This window comes from Saccopteryx leptura, chromosome 3, assembly GCF_036850995.1.
Source record: "Saccopteryx leptura isolate mSacLep1 chromosome 3, mSacLep1_pri_phased_curated, whole genome shotgun sequence".
Lineage (NCBI taxonomy): Eukaryota > Metazoa > Chordata > Mammalia > Chiroptera > Emballonuridae > Saccopteryx > Saccopteryx leptura.
The window spans coordinates 95,456,635-95,476,746 of NC_089505.1; the positions used below are offsets into that span (position 1 = coordinate 95,456,635).

The 20,112-nt window shown below is 46.8% G+C and overlaps 1 protein-coding gene across 9 annotated transcripts in view; it reads left to right on the forward strand.

Annotated features, from left to right (window-relative positions):
* Positions 1-19,521, forward strand: part of ACTL8 (actin like 8) — an 85,829-nt gene extending 66,308 nt beyond the window's left edge. For 4 of the 9 annotated variants that reach the window (XM_066375231.1, XM_066375232.1, XM_066375233.1 and 1 more), the window contains 2 exons: positions 16,324-16,743; positions 18,424-19,521. In XM_066375231.1, coding sequence (XP_066231328.1) covers positions 16,396-16,743; positions 18,424-19,161 — 1,086 coding nt within the window. In that variant the 5' untranslated portion in view covers positions 16,324-16,395 and the 3' untranslated portion in view covers positions 19,162-19,521. Of the gene's footprint in view, positions 1-2,037; positions 2,076-15,284; positions 15,504-16,323; positions 16,744-18,423 lie in introns of those variants that run through there. The other 5 variants (XM_066375228.1, XM_066375227.1, XM_066375225.1 and 2 more) reach the window with 3 other exon arrangements.
* The last annotated feature ends 591 nt before the right edge of the window (positions 19,522-20,112 follow it).

Here is a 20,112-nt window from a genome sequence, read left to right on the forward strand (position 1 = left end):
CCACAGTCTCCTTCGCTCATACTGTGCTTCTTCAAGTGTGGAGTCCAGATCATTCCAGGCTCGCAAAATGGGTTTGGTATCTTTCCATTTCTCCCCTATCTTCTGTAAGTTGGGGATAATCAGTTAGGCAGACCTCGCCCATTCAACCATCTGGGATCTGGCCCTTTGGGTGGGCTGACCTTTGATTATCATTTTAATTTATTTAATGGTTTGGTCTGCTCAAATCTTCTATTTCTTCTTTTTACCAACATTGATGTTTAATATTTTTCTGGAAACTTTTGAGGGTTTTCAAATGTGGGACCCGACCATGGGGTCCCATGGGGGAGAAGAGAGCATGCGATACTGCCCTCTGCCCGTCCTCTGTGGGCACCATCTCCTGCTGTTTCCCCACGGGCAGCCCGGCCCCCGTCCAGGCCGTCTCCTGGGGGTTTCTCCTGGCCTTCAGCATCCACAGCCGTCTTCCTTTTATGACCCTGTTCAGCAGGAGGGGGTCCTGGGGCGGGCTGTTTGTATGGGCCTGGCGGCCTCAGGTCAGCAGCCGGCTTGTTCTGTCTTGTCGGACTGGACCAGTGCTTAGTTGTTATCTCGTGTGAAGATGCTAGTGACTGGAAGTGTGAAAAGACTGCACAGTGTGGAGGCCCCGCAGGAAGGAGTCCTCCAGAAGATTAGTGATGTCAGTGATAATGTCTACAGGGGTGGGGGAGGGGCAGTGGATACCGCACCTGTTGTTTCCAAATTAAATCGTCAGCTCAGCTGAAAGTCCTTATAATTAGAGAGGGAGAGAGAGAGAGAGAAAGAGAATATGAGAGGATCAGCCTAAAGCCTTGCCAAATTCTAGCAATATGTCATTGGGCCTCAGTTTTCTTATCTGTAAATTGGAATGTTGGATGTCATCCTTCGAAGGGTACCTGTAGGGCCGAATTGAAATAATATGCATAGCTTAAGAATTCTGTGTCAGGAATCCAAGCTACCCTGTTTGTTCTTGTAAACAAAACAAGGAAATTGATCAACCTGTGGAACTGAAAACCCTAGGCTTCAGGAGCAGTTTGATCCATCCCGAAGATCATGATGTCACACCCTCACCCTCTTTCTCTGGGACATGCCTTGGGCCTTCACCATGGCCTGCTTCCACTTCAGGCTGTAACACGTCGCCGCACGGTGTGTCACTGTTTCAGACCGGATATCCATGTGCTGAGCAAGAAAAACGGTTCTTTGAGGGCCCTCCTGTGATACGAAGACAAAAGGTTCTTTATCAGAAGCCCTGATAAATGTCTCCTCATCTCAGTTGGGTCACATGTTCCTCCCTGAATCGGTCACTGTGATCAGAGGAGAGTTGGGATAAGCTCATTGGATTGAGCTCACTGGGAGGAACCCCTGAACTGAGAGTTGAGTAAACCTACCCAAGCCACAGGTGGACATGGGGGAAGGGTGAGTCCAAAGCAGGACCTGGGTGCTGTTGATTGGGGAGGGTGACAGGCTACAGGGAGGCAGCAAAGGGCTACCCTTGATGATGACAGCTGCCTCCTAACTGGTCCTCCTGCTTCTGCCTTTGCCCCATCTTCTGCCCTCATTTGGGAGGGACAGACCCCTTTCAGAAACATTCAATGGCACCATCTTTCTAGGGAGCAGATGCGGAGTCTTTATGATTTCCTGACAAGGCCTGTGCTCCCCACTGTTGTCCCCACAAAGAAAACCACACCAATGCCTTCCAAGCCACTGGTTACACTCACACCCCAGGATCTTTGCACATACTGAGGCTTCTGCCTGGAATTCTCTTCCCCAGATATCTGAATGCTTTGTGTCCTCATTTCTTTTTGGTCTTGGTCAAACAGCACCTCCTCAGAGAGGCCTTTTCTTCTCAGCCCGACTAAAACAGGAAGTCTTTCTTCCCCCATATTTTTTTTTTTATCAGTGTCCCTTGCTTTATTTTTCTTTGTAGCCAGTGTTTTATAAAACAAATACGTTTTCTTCTACCCCCCCCCATTACCCCCCCCTTCCCCTGCACACCAGTGACAGCTCCATGGTCGTCTTGTTCATGGCTGCATCTTAAGAGCCTAGCACATGTCTGGCACATGGTAAGTGCTCAGTAAATATCTGTTGACTATTGTAGCTCAAGCCCCGCCACCTCCTCCTAACAGCCCAGTGAGGGCTCCTCTGCTCTCACTTCTGCCTTCTCCTGTCCCAGGGCAGGAGGCCTCAGGGGCCAGGGGCCACCTACGATGATGGTGAGGTGTGGCTCAGATATTGGTTTGTCTATGCTGGTCCTTGGCAGCTGGTTAAGCTGGTTAAAGGTGTTGCTTCCCTCTTCCTCCTTGTCCTCCTCACTCGAGGCTGCCAGGATCTTATTAGCCCTATTTACACGGCTGGGATGTCGAGCGATTAATTTTTAATGGCTTGGTTTATTGCATGTTTGAACGGTTTATTGAGTAATTCCCACATTTAAGTGATTAATTCCCCAGAGTTCAGAACGAGTGGTTAGTTTTACATTAATCAGGGTTTCTGAATGCCAAGAGACAATCAATCAATCCTACCTGCCAAGGAGAGTAATGTTAAAATACCTCAAGGTCCAGTGAGGTTAAGAAAAGGAGTAATTAAAACCCTGCCTTCCCCTCATGCAAATTTGCTGCCTTTCTCTTCCTCTCTCTCTGTTCTGCCCCAGCCCCTTCCAGGATAAAGGCACTCCCTGAACCCAGACGTTCCTTGGGATGATCAACCCCACCTCTGCCCTTGGATCTCCCTGCAGTGAGGTTCAGCGCATCTGCGCCTGGCAGGTGGGGTCTCAGGGCGCGGACCTGGGAGCCCGTGAGGCCCGTTGCAGAGTCCCTGGCTTCTGACCTTCCCAGCTTGGTTTCTGATTTGCAGGGAAGCTGGGCCATGTCTGGCTTTGGGATAGAATGTCTAGTTTCAGCTGGTCGACAAAGCTCAATCTCCCCCACAGGGTGCATGGGGAGGTGGTTTGGGATGGGGGTTTTGCCTTTGGACCCTCCCACAGAGCCCTGGGGGCCTGGTCAGCTTTGAGCAGGAAGGACATGAGAGCTCCTTTTGCATCTGTAAGAGTTTCCTAATGGTGCTATGACAAAGGACCTCAAATCTAGTGGCTTAAAACAATGCAGAGGCCCTGGCCGGTTGGCTCAGTGGTAGAGCGTCAGCCTGGCGTGCAGGAGTCCCGGGTTTGATTCCCGGCAGGGCACACAGGAGAAGCGCCCAACTGCTTCTCCACCCCTACCCCTCTCCTTCCTCTCTCTCTCTTCCCCTCCTGCAGCCAGGGTTCCATTGGAGCAAAGTTGGCCCGGGCACTGAGGATGGCTCTATGGCCTCTGCCTCAGGCGCTAGAATGGCTCTGGATGCAACAGAGCGACGCCCCAGATGGGCAGAGCATCATCCCCTGGTGGGCGTGCCAGGTGGATCTCGGTCGGGCGCATGTGGGAGTCTGTCTGACTGCCTCCCCGTTTCTGGCTTCAGAGAAATACAAAAACAAAATAAAACAAAAGCCCTGGCCGGTTGGCTCAGCGGTAGAGCGTCGGCCTAGCGTGCGGAGGACCCGGGTTCGATTCCCGGCCAGGGCACACAGGAGAAGCGCCCATTTGCTTCTCCACCCCTCTGCCGCGCCTTCCTCTCTGTCTCTCTCTTCCCCTCCCGCAGCCAAGGCTCCATTGGAGCAAAGATGGCCCGGGCACTGGGGATGGCTCTGTGGCCTCTGCCTCAGGCGCTAGAGTGGCTCTGGTCGCAACATGGCGACGCCCAGGATGGGCAGAGCATCGCCCCCTGGTGGGCAGAGCATCGCCCCATGGTGGGCGTGCCGGGTGGATCCCGGTCGGGCGCATGCGGGAGTCTGTCTGACTGTCTCTCCCTGTTTCCAGCTTCAGAAAAATGCAAAAAAATAAATAAATAAATAAAACAAAACAAAACAAAACAAAACAAAAAAAACCCAAAAGAATGCAAAGTTATTATCTTACAACTCTGGACCCAGAAACACAAAACAAGCTAAATCATTTTGGGCTAAAAATTGAGATGCTATCTGGGCCGTGTTCCTTGGGACCCATTTCGTTGCCTTTTCCAGCTTCTAGAGGCCAGCCACATCCCTTGGCTGGTGGCCCCTTCCTCCGTCTTCAAAGTCATCCGTGTTTTTACATCTTTAGTCTTTGTCTGAGTCTTAAAAGAGCCTTGTGATTCCACTGGGAGCACCCGGATAATCCAGGACACACTCCCTGTTCCAAGGCCAGGTGAGGAGTAACCTAAGTTTCCCTTTGCCAGGTAACATCTCATGCTCATAGGTCCTGGGAGTGGGAAGCCGCCGTTTCTAGGCTCTGCCGATAGAAGAAGCAGAAGCAGAGGGACCACCTGGTTCGAGGCACAGACCGTGGGGCCAGAGAGTCAGTTTAAATCCTAGCCCTGCCCCTTAATAGCTATGGGAAGCTGGGCCGCAGTTTCCTTACCTGTAGAACTGAGGCCAGTGGTAATGCTCGCCCCCCAGAGGGGCTGTCCTGGGGAGATGTGGAGTGAAGAGTCAGCATGGCACCTGGGTCGTAGAAGGTACGCTCAGTGTCATCAACAGAAGTACGTGCCGATGTCCATGAGCTGGGATGAATACTGGAGTGGTGTGTCCTACCCCATAAGAATTCACTGAGAATGTAGATGCAGGTGCTGAGTAAGTGGAAAGTTCCTTGCAAAATGTTTACAACCATGGAGCGATTTATAGGGCCCCCCAGTGGAGACTCAGGGGACAAACCCAGGAGTGTCCCATGTGTACAAACCATGCAGACCCCGACAGGGAGTGACAGCCCCGGAAGGGAGAGGAGACCCCAGGCAGACAATGAGCAGGAGCAGACAGCAGTAAGGGGCTTCACGGCCTAACAAGAGTTAACGTGCTGTGGTTCTGTTTCCCGTTTCCTTCATATGACATTGCTGGTCCTTCGAGCATTGTCAAAGGGCAGCTATTCCCCTCTGGAAACTAAGGCTTAAAGAAATGACTAAGGCCACGTGGTTAATCATGGTGGTGGTGGTGAGCTGGGCTCTGGCCACCCACAGGCATGAGTTTGAACCTGATTGTCCTGTAGACTGGGTGTCTTAGAGCCCATTGCCTTCTTCTCTAAACTTCAATCTCTCCGTCCATAGACCAAGGAAGGTGCTATGCCCTTGTCATTGGGCTGTCGTGCAGATTAAATGAGATAATATGTGGAAAGTGCCTTGCCCAGTGCCTGGCATGGAGGAAGCCCTCAGCAGGTGCTCTGTTTTGCGGTGGATCGTGGAGGGAGGAGCTCCCATGCATTTACTTGGTGTTAGAAGCTTTCTGGAGGAGCCTGACCAGGTGGTGGTGCAGTGGATAGAATGTCAGACTGGGACGTGGAGGACCCTGTTCAAGGCCCCGAGGTCGCCAGCTTGAGCTTGGGCTCATCTGGTTTGAGCAAAGCTCACCAGTTTGAGCCCAAGGGGTTACTTGGTCTGCTGTAGCCCCTGTCAAGGCAATAAGAGAAAGCAATCAGTGAACAACTAAGGTGCTGCAACAAAGAATTGACGTTTCTCATCTTTCTCCCTTCCTGTCTGTCTGTCTGTCCCTATCTGTCTCTGTCTCTCTCTCTCTCTCTCTCTCTCTCTCACACACACACACACACACACACACACACACACACACACACACGAAATAAAAAGGAAGCTTTCTGGAGGAAAGCTTAATTTGGGTCTTAAAGACTTAAAAGTTTTGTGGAAAGGAGTTTCAGGCAGAGAAGAGATGTAGAAAGGACAAATTTCTCAAGCAAATCTCCCAGCATAGCTCTGGCCTCAGGTGCAGGAGAGCAGAGAAAAGTGAGGCTAGCCAGGGCCAGAGCCCAGTGCCTACCCATGTCTTGCTGGATTTGGGCTTAATTTTGTTGGCAGTGGGAGCTCATGAAGGGTTTTGAGCAGGAATGTAACCAGCAGCCTACAGAAGAAATGAGTATTTTAGGGACATGGGCATGGAGTCCATATGGAACCATCACGCTGCCAGCAAACCAATGTGTTTAAAAAATTTATTCATTCAACACAAATTGATTTAGCAAAAATATGCCAGTTACATGATGGGAATACGGAAGCAGGAGACAAACCCTTGTCCACCTTGGACCCCACCTTCAGTGGCACTTGGAGGGAGGTGGACAAGAAGCCAGAACACACACGGTGACATTATGTATTGGCATCAGTGCAACGAGAATAATAAAAGTCATTGCTGTGATATTGGCTGGGAGTCCAGTGGGTGATCAGGGAAGGCTTCTCAGATGGGGTGGCTCTTGTGTACTGAGACCGGACTGAGGAGAAGTGGCTGGTTTCTAGAAGAGTTGGGTCAGGTGTTCCAGACACCAGGTAAAACAGTGCCAGTCCCTTAGGAAGGAAGGAGTGGGCCGTGGGCCAGGATCAGAAATGTGGGTGGGGACCGGAGGCCCGAGATTTAGGGAGAAGTAAGAAAAGGTAAAAGTGCAGAATCTAGATTTAACTGTGGTTTTATTCTGATTTCATTTCACTCTATTCTCTGCTGGATTATTCCCATTAGCACAAAACCTTAACGTGCTATTTCTCACCTTAAAAGAATCCCACCCTTCCTGGGCTCCTGTATCTCTCCACATTGTCTGTTATATTTCTTTGCTTCCTTCCACAATAGAACTCATCAAAATTTTTTATACTCGCCGCCTCCAATTTCTCTGCTCCCCCCTTTTCTTTTAGAAGCCTTTTAATTTTAAGAACTCTTCATACTTAGAGAAGGTGCAAAAGCAGTTCAATACACTCTCCAGTACACTTTATACACCTTACCTATATGCGGTGGTTATTATCTTTTGACCGCATTTGCTTTGAGATTTTTTTATATATATAAACATGCTGGGTTTTTTTTTTTCCTGATCTCCTTGAAAGAAAATTGCCTAACATTTTTTTTTTTTACCAGTAGATACTTATTCAAGGAATTTCTCTTTCAAATCCACAATGTCGTGATCAAATGCACGAAATGTAATTTTGAAAATATAACCCATATTCAAATTTCACCAATCGTTCCCCAACTGTTCTTTTTAAAAATTTTGTATGCAGTATGATGCATTCTTTTTGATGTGTCCTTCCAAATTCTGACAGATGCGTGGTCATGTAATCATGATTATAATCAAGATGTAATACAGTTACATCACTGCCACCCCCAAGTTCCTCCTGCGTCCTCAGCCCTTCCCCCCACCCCCAGCCTTGGCAACCACTGATCTGTCCTTAGAGTCCTGCCTTTACCAGAATGTCGTAGAGATGGAAACATGCATATGCATGTCTCGTTTCTTTCACTTGGCATTCTGACTTTGGAAATTGTTCACGTGACTGCATATTTCAGTAGTTTTATCCTTTTCACTGTTGAGTAGTAAGCTGTTGTACAGATGAACAACTGTCTGTCCGTTCTCCAGTTGAATGTTTATACTGTTGGTAATTTGCATTGGTATCAAGTGATTTTTACATTGGTGTAAAGGCGTTTGTGCGAACAGAATTATAATTTCTCTTAAGAATGGGATCACTGGGTTGAATGGTAAGTGTATGTTAAACTTTGTGAGAAACTTCCAAGCTGTTTTCCTGATGGTACCACCAGCCACGTGTGCGAGTTCCAGTTCTTCCACATACTCACAAGCTGTTGGTATTGTCCTTTTTCTTCTCTCTCTCTCTCTCTCTCTCTCTTGAAAAATTTGCCTTTCTAGTAGGTATGTGGTAGTATCTTACTGTGGTTTCACTTTTTGTTTCCCTAATGACTAATGATAGTCAGCATTTTTTCATGTTCTTGTTTAACATTTCTGTAGCTTCTTTGATGGAGTTCCCATATCTTTTGCTCATTTTTAGCATGTTTGTTTTCTTAATGATTTTCAATAGTTCTTTATATATTCTGAATACAAGCCTGTATCAGAAGTGTGATTTGCGAGTATTTTCTGCCTGCCAGTTTGTGGCTTCTCTTTTTTATTCCCAGGATAGTGTCTTTCAAAGTGCAGTTTGAAGTCCAGCATATGCATTTTTTCCCTTTTATGGATTGCACTTCTGGTGTTGTATAGTCCTAGACAAGGCCACAAAGATTTTCTCTTATGTTTTCTTCTGTAAGTTATACAGATTTTTGTCTTAGAGTTTACAGGGTCCATATTGAATTATTTTTGGTGTTAAGAGGTGAGGAATGGGTTGAGGTTTGATTGTTTCTCTCCACAGAGCGGTTCAATTTTTCTTTTCCCCCAGCACCATTTGTTGAAAAGACTATCTTTCATCACGAAAATGTCCTTGTACCTTTGTTGAAATCACTTGGCTTTATTTGTCTGAGTCTGTTCCTGGGTCCTGTGTTCTTTTCCACTGATCTGTGTAGCTGTCCTTCACTGGTACTATACTGTCTTGATTACTGGAAGTTCACAGTGAGTCTTGAATCAGGTTGCATAAGTCTTTCAACTTTGTTCTTTTTTCAAAATTATTTTGCCTATTGTAATTACTTTGCCTTCCTATATAAATGTTAGAATCATCTTGTTTATTTGTAAAAAAACAAAAACAAAAGAAAAACTTCTGCTGAGATTTTGATTGGGATTAAATCTATAAGTCAATTTAGGGAGAATGACTATCTCAATGATAGTGAATCTTCTAATCCATAGACACAACGTATTTACTTATTTAGGTGTTCTTTGATTTCTTTCATTAGTGTTTATAGGTTTTTAGCACTTTTACAATCTATTTTGTTAGATTTATACCAAAGTATTTTATGGCTTTTGATGCTATTATGAATGGCACTGCTTTTTAAAATTTTGATTTCCAGCTGTTTATTGCTAGTATATAACACAGAGGTGACTTTTAAAATACTGAACTTGTATCCTGTGAGTTGGCCAAGCTCACTTATTACTTCTGGGAGCTTTTCTGTAGGTTCTTTGGGATTTTCTATATAGTAGCGATCTCTTCTGCAAGTAGGATGGTTTTATTTCTCCCTTTATAATTTCTGTGCCCTTTATTTCTTTTTCTTGCCTTACTTTATTGGCTAGCACTTCCAGTTAATTGTTAAAGATGAGTGGTGTGGGTGACCTCTTTACTTAATCCTAATCTTAGGGAGAAAGCTTTCTGTCCTTCACCATTAAGTAGGATCTTATCTGTAGGGTTTTTTTTTTAGGTGCCTTTCATTAGCTTAAGGAAATTTCCTTCTACCCCTAGTTGTTGAGAATTTTTATTATAAATACATACTAAATTTTGTCCAATGCTTTCTTTGTATCTATTGAGATGGTCATGTGGTTTTGAATTGACATTGATTTAAAAATGTTGACTGAGCCTTACATTTCTGGGATTAAGTCCCACTTAGTTGATATATTTCATTCTTTTTATATATTGGTGAGTTTGCTAATATTTTATTGAGAATTGTAAAATATCTGTATGTTCATGAGATATTTTGGGTTGTAGTTTTCTTTTTTGGTAATACCTTTGATTTTGGTGTCAAGGTAATTCTGCCCTCACAGCATGAGTTGGGGTGTGTCCTCTCCTCTTCTGCTTTCTGGAAGAGATTATATTTATATAATCAATATCATGTCTTTTTTTTCTTTTTTTGATGTTTGGTAGACTTTCCCAATAAAGCTAATGGGGCCTGAAGTTTTCTTTGTTGGAAGGTTTTTAACTAAAAATTCTATCTGTTTTAATAGTCATAGAGCTCTTCAGGTTATATATTTCTTCTTGAGTGAACTTGGGTAGATTATGTCTTTGAAGGAATTTGTCCATTTCACCTAAGTGGTCAGATTGATAGGCAAAAACTATTCTTTTCATGTCTGTAGAGTCAAAGTAATGTCACCTCATTCTGAAATCAATCCCTTTGTGCCTTGTCTCTTTCTTTCTTAGTCTGCCTAGAGGTTTATCAATTTATTGATCTTTTCAAAGAAAACAGCTTTGCTTTTATTGACTTTTCTCTGTTAGTTTCCTGTTTTTTAGTTTTGGTTACTTTGCTCCTTATTATTCTCATCCTCTGCTTGCTTTGGGTTTACTCTGGTGTTTTTCTACTTCTTTAGGGTGGAAGCCTAGATGATTGATCAGAAACATTTCTTCTCTTTCTAACATAAACATTTAGTGCTATCCATTTCCTCTGAGCACTGCTTTGGCTGCATTTCACACATTGTGACAGGTTGTATTTTTATTTTCATTCAGTTCAGATTATTTCCTAATATTTTCTTTGACCCCTGTGCTAATATTTTAGACTTGCATTAATTTCCCAATATTTGAGAGTTTCCCAGATACCATTCAGCTTTTGATTTCTAGTGTAATACCTTTAGGATCAGGAAACAAACTTTTACAGGATTCCAATTCTAAATTTGTCTACATTTGTTTTGTGGCTTATTATCATATGGCCTGTCTTCATGAGAATTTCATATGTTTTTGAAATGAATGTATATTCTGCTGTTATCTGATGAAGTGTTCTATAAATACCAGTTAAGAAATTGGCAAAGATATGGAATTTCTAAACCACCAACTTGATTCGTCTACTTTTTTTTATCGATTTCTGAAAAAGGCATTGAAGCCTACATGCAGAATGGTAGAGTTTTTTTTTTAAATTTTTTAAAAATTTTTATTTATTCATTTTAGAGAGGTGAGAAGGAGAGAGCAACAGAAAGGGAGAGAGAGAAGGGGGAGGAGCAGGAAGCATCAACTCCCATATGTGCCTTGACCTGGTAAGCCTGGGGTTTTGAACCGGCGACCTCAGCATTCCTGGTGGATGCTTTATCCACGGTGCCACCACACAGGTCAGGCTGGTAGAGTTTTCTATATAGTTCTTTTTGCAGGAAGTTTTGAATATCTGTTGTCAGAGGTGTATGTATTTAGGGTCGTTCGTCCTTTTGGTAATGTACCCTATTGTCATTGTGCAGTGTCTGTCTTTATTCCTGGTAAGGGTCCTTGTTCTAGAGCCTACTTTTTCCCATATCGAGGTAGCTGCTCCAGCTGTCATTTGATTCACTTTTGCGTGGTGTATCTCCACCCCCTTCCCCTATACTTTTAACCAATCTTGGTCATTGTTATTTAGAGTGGACTTCTTGTAGACAGCCCGAAGTTGGGTCTGTCTGTTGTTAGTGCAGTCTGAGGGTCTCTGCCTTTCAGGTGGTGTGTCTTGGGACATTTTATTGTAATGTGGCTGTTGATATGGCTGGAGATAGGTCTACTCCTTTTGTCTCCTCCATTTGTTCTCTTGTTGGTTCCATTGTCTTCCTGCCTTGTTTTAGATTATTTGAAGTTTTTTTGGTATTCTATTTTAATTTATCTATTGAGTAACATTGTTCTTTTTGGTAGTTATTTATTTATTTGTTTGTTTTATGATCCAGGATCAGAAAACATATAAGGTCTACCGGAAAGTTCTGTCTGTTTCTATCACAACAAGTTTCGACACATAAGCACATGTTTATTTGGCGCATGTGTGCCTCTCTATTTTTAGCACTTAATGTATACATACTGACGTAGCAAATTAACTAAAACAAAGTTGATTCACGTTAGTCTTATGTGTGAAGCGGTAGTGTACCCATGGCTACTGATAAAGTTCATTTACGCCACTGTAATTTTTACGAATTTCAACAAGGAAGAAATGCTACAGAAGCATGTCTGTCGCATCCACCATATTCCCCGGACTTAGCACCCTCCGACTATCACTTGTTTTTGTCCTTACAAAATTTTTTGAAGGGCAAAAAATTCAAAAATGAAGAAGATATCAAACAAGCACTGGTTCAATTTTTTGCATCAAAAGATAAAACATTTTTCAAAAATGGGATATACAAATTGCCCTCATGCTGGCAAGAAATCATTAATAATAATGGCAATTATATTATTTAATAAAATTTATTGACGGTAAGAAAAATTTGTATTTTGTTTTATTCCTAAAACGGACAGAACTTTCCGGTAGACCTTATACATTGTGTTGGTGGCCACGTCCTTTACCTTTGAACACGTCCTTGCCATTGTCTTGTTTTGTAACTGCTGATGTCTTTGTGGAGCAGGGGCCAGTGTGGGAGAGGCTCCTGATGACTTCCGTGTTGCCAAATCCAATGGGTAGCTCCTTTGTCCTCCATCTTCATTTCTCTGCACATTCGATTTGTCTCTTCCTGAACTACTTCCTCTTCTTGGCCTCTGAGACATGACTCCCTGCGGTTTCCCTTCTACCTCCCTGGCCTGTCCCTCTCATCCTTTTTTACTGGTTTCTTCTCAGGGCCCAGCCTCTAGCGGCCCAGGGGTCTCAAACTCGTGGCACTGAGTAAACTGCATGTACGATTGTGCTTGTTGTACTGATTTTTTTTTGTTTTCAATTGCAGTGAGAAAAGTGTTGCGTAACAGTTGCCTTTTGTAGACCTAGTGCAGCCCGCCGAATGGCTGTGATCTTGCTCTGCAGCCCACATGCTGAGTTGAGTTTGAGACCCCTGCTCTAGCCCTTAAAGTGCCCTCATGCACCAGTCTGCATCTACACTGAGTCCCCTCCTGATCCCACCCTTCCCCAGAACTTGCAATTCCATCCATTTAGTGACTTCCAATTCTATCTCCAGCTCAGACATCTATAAACTCTGCCTTTAGATATCTTCATGTGTGTCTACTATTCATCACAAACTTTTTATCATGTCCAATATAACATTCCTGATTTCCTCCCTACCCCAGATCTGTTCCTTCTATAGTCTTCTTCGTCTCAGTAAATGGATACTCCGTTCTTCTAGCCTTTCAGGCTGAAATCTTGATGTCTTCCTTTATTCTTCTCCCTGCTTCACACTCAGTATATCAGTCTTTCTTGACTGTACCCAGATTCTGATCACTTCTCTTCCTTTCCGCTGCTACCACGCCATGTAGGTCACTGTCATCTTCTATGACCTGTTTATCTCCTGCTTCTCCTCTGGCCCTCTGCAGTTTATTCTAAGCTCAATACAAAGGTCTGCAAGGCCCGTGGGAATCTTTAACACCCTTCTCTCCCCACATCATATCCTGCTGTCTTGGCTTCCTGGCTGTTCCTAGAACATGTCTAGCCATTTCTTCCTCAGGGCCTTTGCACTTGCTATTCCTTTGGCTTGGAATGCTTTTCCAGGTGATCACATGCCTTATTCCCTCACTCCATTCAGTTCTCTACTCAAATGTTACCTTCCAGAGAGGCCTTTTCTGACATGCGTCCATGCCTCTCATGCTCCCTGTCCCTCATACCACACTTTATTTTTCTTTGTTGCATCAGTGCCCCCTGGGATGGATACATCTGACCTGGTGCTTACTGACAGTCCTTCTCAGTAGACTGTAAGCCCCGGGAGGGCAGGAACCGTGGATGCTCAGTGGGAGTTTGTAGACTAGATGGCTCAGTAAAATACTTTTGAACATGTAGATTTTATCTCTGTCCTTGGAGCTGGCTGCTTGGGGCCATTCAGACTTTCTTCCTACAGTGTTGGTCCCAGAAAGGAATGGCCCCCAGGCTCCCGCCCTCAGGCCCCCAGGCTGGGTCAGTTGGTCCACCATCCTGGAGTCCCTCTCAATGGTCATCTTGACTATTGACAGCCATAGTGGACATCGCCCTGCGGGCAGCTCCTGTGGTTCCGAATGCCAGGGCCGCGGAAGCATCCATCAGCCACCTTACTCTTGTTCAGAGAGGTCAGTGGCAGAGCCAGAGTCCCGAATGTGACCCAGGTGCCCGGTCCTCCCTGACCCCCGGGTGACGCAGTGTGAGGGATTTATCACTCAGCCAGCCAGTGGGCAAGGGGGACGCGGGCGGCTCAGCTCCATCCCTCTCTTCCTCTGTGCTCTCCTCCATCTGATGTTAGAGCTGATTCAAGGCAGTGGCGGCCTGATCAGTGCCCCAAGGCCGGTGACGGAGGGGAGCTGCTGGTCAGGGCCAGGAAGTGGCAGCTGCTGTCCAGAGATGGAGACAGAGCAGCTAGCTGGGAGACATGGCCTATGGGCTGCACAGCTTCCTGGATGTCTCTTGTACATGGGACACCCACGTGCATCCTGGTCACTGAGTCAGCTGTGCACGTGGCTGTTTGTATTCTGCAAGGTCACTTTGAAAATCTTTTATTTGCCCCCATACTCCTGGGTTTTTCCTTTAAAACTCCTTTACCTAGTATAAAAGTCATGCTTTCTAGGGTGTAGTTGTGAGAGTTTTGGCAAACACTTCCAGTTGTGTGCCCACCTCCACAGGCAGGACATGGTGGGGTTCTAGCATCACCCCACATTCCGCCCTGACCCCAGGGGTCAACCCCTCTCCCCACCTGCTGCTGCTGGCAGCCACTGATCTGTCTTCAGTCCGTATGTTTCTAGAATGTCACAGGAATAGAGCCACCCAGTCTCCAGCCTTCTGAGTCTGGCTGCTTCTACTCTGCTGAATGCATTTGGGAGTTACTCATGTGACTCCCTTACTGTATTTTTTTTATTGCCGCGTGTTAGTCCACTGAATGGAGATTTGTGTATCCACCCCCCTGTTGGAGGATTTTTAGGTTGTTCCTAGTTTTCGGTGATTATGAATAAAGCCACTATAAACGTGTACATAAAGGTTTTTGTGTGGACATAACTTTTCATTGTTTCTTGGACAAATCCCTCGGAGTAGAGAAACCAGGTGGTATGGTAGGTGTCTATTTAACTTTCCGAGAAGCTGCCAAACTGTTTCCAGAGTGGCTGTGCTCGTTTAAGCCCTCCACCGTGGGAGGTGTCCAGTTCCTCCAGCTCCTCGTAGGCACTGGGCCCAGTTGGCCTTTAAGTACGGCCTTTATCTGCCTCTGGGGTATTCTCGTAGGTGTATGTCAGTGTCTCCGTATGGCTTTAATTTTCATCTTCCTGACAGCTAATGATGTTGAGCATCTTCTGTGTGTTTCTTGTCAGATATCTTCTTTTCTGAATGTGTTTAAATCTTTTGCCCATTAACAACAAATGGGGTTGTTCTTCTTATTATTGGGCTTTGTGAGTTCTTTTTGGATACAAGGTCTTTATCAGATAGATGATTTGTACACATTGTCTCCTAGTCAGTGGCTCATCTTTCCATTCCCTTAACAGGATCTTTTGAAGAGTAAAAGTTCTCAAGTTTGATGAACTCCAGCCCATCAATTTGTTCTCTTATGTATCAGGCTATTGATGTTGCATCTAAGAAAACTTTCCCTTACCTAAGGTTATAATGATTTTCTCTGTTTTTTTTTTTTTTTTTTAAAGTTTCATAGTTTTAAGCTTAACAAACAGTCCATTTTGACTTAATTATTTATAAGGGGTGACGTATTCTATCCATTCAAGTTGATTTTTTTTTTCATATGTATATCCAGGTGTTCCCTATTATTGGTTGTAACAACTGTTCTTCCCCCATCTCGTTGTTTTAGCACCTTGTCAAAGATCAGGCGACCTTTCTCGGGTGGGTCGATTTCTCCGTGGATCTATGTGACTCTCTTGTCACCAATACAGTAGTTTTCCAGGAAGTCTGGAAATCAGGGAGCGGCCGCACCTACTTTTTCTGCTTGGAGGTTATTATTCTCCCCACGTTGCAGATGAGGACACTGACCAGAATCGCGGTGAGATGCCTCGCGCACAGCCTCCCTTATGTAAGTTAGCTGCTCAGCTCAGACTCAAAACTTGTATCTTCTCCTCCCTCACCCGATGATCGGAGTGTGGCCCCCGGAGCTGGATTTGGGTTTAACTCTCACCTCTGCTTTTATTAGTTGTGTGGCCCTGGGAAAGTAACGTGAACGCCCCCCCCGCCTCAGTTTTCCCACCTGTACAATGAGGGTGACAGTGGTACCTGCTTTGTAGGTTGCGGTGAGGATTAAATGAGTATCGGATCAGAACGTACGGGGTCGCTGATATTTGACCATTTGCGAGTGACAAACGGCAGTTCTACATAGTTCAGCCTGACAGGCAAACTGTTCCTCCTCGTGCTAGCGAGAGGGTGCGTGCTTCAGCAGCGGTAGCGACAGCTGTTGTCGACGTCCTTGGACTGCTCATGTTGCTGTTGCTACTCCGCTATTATTGTTGAGGGCGGTGGCCCCTGAGGCTGATGGTTAGTGTTCATGTGTCCTTGACTCCGTCAGCCAGCCACCACCAAGTACTTCCTGGGTGACAAACTTCTTGTTGAATCTACAAAGAGGAATAGGGCCCGACCTCTGCTGCTGTGGAGCGGGGGTGCCCACCTGGTGTCACAAACACGTGTTCTCAGCCAGGCCCCTTAGGTTGGCCTTGTTAGGATGATTGGGAGATTGGGATGGGAAGAACATTCCAGGTGCAGGTGACAGCTTGTGCAAAGGCTTAGGAAGAGGGAACGGACGGGCTTCTGTGGAACCTGTGGTTTGACTCCAAATGGAGAGTAGGAGCAGCCTACGGTGGCCCAGAATAGGTTCATGGAGAACCCCTCCTTTCCGTCTGCAGGTGGCCCTAGTTCGCCAAACCCCCTCGAGGAACCAAGTTAAGACGCCTCCCACCTGCTCCTCTGCCTCTGCCATGACCACGGCAACCATCGTCATCGACCACGGGTCTGGCTATGTGAAGTCTGGCTTCTCTGGCTGGAACGAACCCCAGATGGTTGTCCCGAGCATCGTGAACTACAGCCCGTGCAGGGAGAACCCCGGCCCCAGCTATGCCCGGCGCCGCCTGGGTCTCGGCATCGACCTTTACCATCCGGACACCTACAGCTACCCTGTCCAGCGTGGCCGTGTCCTCAACTGGGAAGGCGTGGAGTGCCTCTGGTCCTTTGTCCTGGAGAAACACAGACAGCGACATGAGGACTGCTCTGTGTTGGTCACAGAGTCTCCGCTGAGGGAGCCCGCGGACCGGAAGAAGACCCTGGAGGTAAGGCCTCAGGGCTGCTCTCACTGGGGAGCCAGGAGCAGCAGGCACTTTGTGTCCAGACATGATTAGCCACAGGATGTCTGTCTTCTTTCCTAATCGTCTGCCCCACGGACGCTGCCTGAGTAACTCATGTGTGCCCAGCACTGGGCACCAGGGACTCTTGGAGATGCCTCCCGCAGATAGAGACCCAGCAGGTAGAATGCTCCAGAAAGGGCATTACTGGGAGACACAGGATATTTGGTCACATTCACAGATCACATGCCGGCTGTCTAAGAGCTTATCTTTCAGGGGAATACTTGACCATGAATAAGTTAACAGAAAAGAATTCCAGATGGTGATCAGTTCTAGAAACAAAATGAAGTGGGGTGGTTGCTGATCGGTGAGGATCGGGGGAACCCCTTTGAAGAGGGTGGTCAGGGAGGGCTTCTCTGAGGAGGAGATGTCAGCTGGTGAGGCTGGAGCCCAGCACACGAGGGAGAGAGGCAAAAGAGAGACAGAAAGGTGAGGTTGGCAGGGGCCAGAGCTCGTAAGCTGTGGGAAGCGCTTGGGTTTTATTTTAAATCAAGGATGGACAAACAACAGTTGGTGAGCCAAATCTGGCCCAGCATCTGTTTTTATAAATAAAGTTTTATTGGAAAATGGCCACACCCACTCATTTACATATCATCTGTGGCTACTTATGCTACAACAGCAGGGTTGAGTAGTTGCATCAGACACTGTGGAGCCCATAAAATATTTACTATTGTAAGTTTGCTAGATAAAATGTGCGCTGCCCTGTTAGATTGGCATTTCAGATGAACCATGATTGATGGTTTAGCATAATAAAGTATGTCCCAAATATTGCACTGGCCATACTTAAACCGAATCGTTATTATGGGGGACAACATACTGATTATGGGAATGGAGGGAGCTTTCTCCCACTGAGGGGAGAAGATGGGTCTGTGGGCCCGAAAAGGTGGGTGGGTGGCCTGTTGGAACCTTTCTGCATCTATAGCATCAGGAACTTGGGGGTGCACCCAGAGCCAGGGAACTGGGGAGATGTGTGAGTGCTCTGTAAGATCGAGGGGATGATAGGCAGGAGGAGAAAATCAGCCTAGGGACTTTGGCAAACCCCAAAGTTTTGGCTGGGCATTTGGAAAATCTTTATTGAAACAACAAGAAACAAGTCCTCCCCTACCAGGAGGCGGGGGTATTTCCTTTCTTTATGCCCCCACTTTTTGAGAGGCAGTGTCATGAAATATGCTGCACCTGTGTCTTTTCTAATCTCTCCCTCTGTCTTCTAAGGAAATGGTTCAGGCTTCACCTCCGCCGCTTGGCCATGGCCCCCCCACTCTCTCCCCCAGCGCTGCCATAACCCAGCGTCTCACCACCATTTCTGGCAGCCTGTCGGCTCTCCCCACCCCTCCACCAAAATAGTCTCCTGAAAGGCTGTCAGCAAGCTCCTGACGGCAAATCTGACTCTTTCTAACCCTCTAGAGTCCCTCCCTTGTTACCACAGCAGGAGCTCCAGGGCCCTGGGCCCCGCATTCTGGGGGCAGTCCACAAGTCCCCGAGGACACACATATGTGCCGACTTCAATTTTGAGAGCTGGGCCTAGCGTGGTGTTAGGTGAAACAGAAATGGATCGGGCCCTTTGTTCACAGAAAGTACCCTGTGTGTCTGTCTTTTCCCTTCTTGCAGGTTATGTTTGAGTCGCTGTGTGTACCGTCCCTGCTCCTAGCTGACCAGCTGGAAATGTCCCTGTATGCCTCTGGCCTCCTGACCGGCGTGGTGCTTGATTCTGGCCACGGCCTGACCCGAGTGCAGCCTTTCTACCTGGGCCGCCCCTTACAGCCCAGCTGCAAGGCGCTGGAGTTCGCCGGCCAGGATCTTGCTACCTATATATGCAAGAGCCTCTTTATGGAAGAGGGCAGACCAAACAGGCTGTTTCGGATGGATACGGTCAACACCATTCAGATGAGCAAGTGCTACGTGCCGCAGAATCTGGGGGAGGCGCTGGACCTCCGCCAGCGGAATGGCTCGGATGAGAGTAACACCTTTCGGCTCCCGGACGGCACCTCCGTGGAGCTGACCCCCATGCAGCGGATGGCCCCCGAGATGTTCTTCAGCCCCCAGGTGTTCGACATGCAAGGGCCCAGCCTCTCCCAGGCCGTCGTGGATTCCATCAAGGGCTGCGAACCCCCCCTGCAGCCCCTGCTCACCTCCCATGTGATGGCCTGTGGGGGGAACACCCTCTACCCGGGCTTCACCAAGCGCCTGTACAAGGAGTTGGTCATAGATCATTTCTCCGGTGCTAACTCCACCGTGTGGGTAGGTTCCAAAAGAAACTTTAGCGTCTGGCTGGGAGCATCTGTCGTGGCTCATCTGTCTAGTTACAAATCTGAGTGGATGAGCAAGGAGGAGTATGACGAGAGATAGAGGCTGTGAGCTGTTGGCTGGTGCGGGGGTCCGGGGGAACCCGGCTCTCACCGGATGGGCATGGGTGGGTTAATTTCAGTGGAAGGGTCTGGGCAGGGATGGCCTTAGCTAGCATTGGGTTTCTGATGAGCTCACGAGGGATTTTTAAAGTTCTGAGGTTTTATCTTGTTTCAGGAATGGGATTCAACCCCTGGAACAGCAGGGTGTCACCCCTGGAATCCCTGTAGGGGTCTGTTTTTTCCAGGGGTGGTCGTTATTAGGGTGAGAGCAGTGTCATTGTTCACTGACGTCTGTCTCCCGTGGGTTGTCCATTCTTCTGTTGGAGTTGGTTTTAACTGGGGTAAGAGAATTATTTTTGAGTAGGGGGGAGGGAAGGCAGGGCTGGGAGAGTTGTAGTTTTTAGTCCTCCACACCCTGGCCTGGGAGGAGTGCCCTTCCTGCATGGCCAGGGTCTTGTTTTATAATATGCAAATAAACTACTTGTTCAGAACCAGTGCTGGCTTCTGTGATGAATGGGGACAGAGTGGGCTGTCCCTTGGGGAGAGCTAGGGAGTGTATGTGAGGATCAGGGTGGGCCAGAGCAGCCGTTGAGGACCCCGGGGCCCATGGACAGCAGTGGCCACTGAGTGGAACGGGTAAGGCCTGCAGCCTCCCCTTCTTCCCCTTCCACATTCTCCTCCATTCATCCCAGGTGTTCCAATATTCTGCTGAAGTCTGAGTTCCTATCGGTGTAACAGTTGGTAAACAGTTGAGAACCTACTCTGTGCCAGGTACTATGGCTAGGAATTGGGGACATGGACAAGAAAAAGATGCATGAGGTTTCTGGTGTCCAGGAGATCACTGTCTACTGTGGGGACATAGACATAAATGTCTTTTTGATGACAAAGAATGAAACAAATCAAATGTAACAAAGCCCTGTGATTTGGGGTTTGGAGGGATGCCTATTTTTGA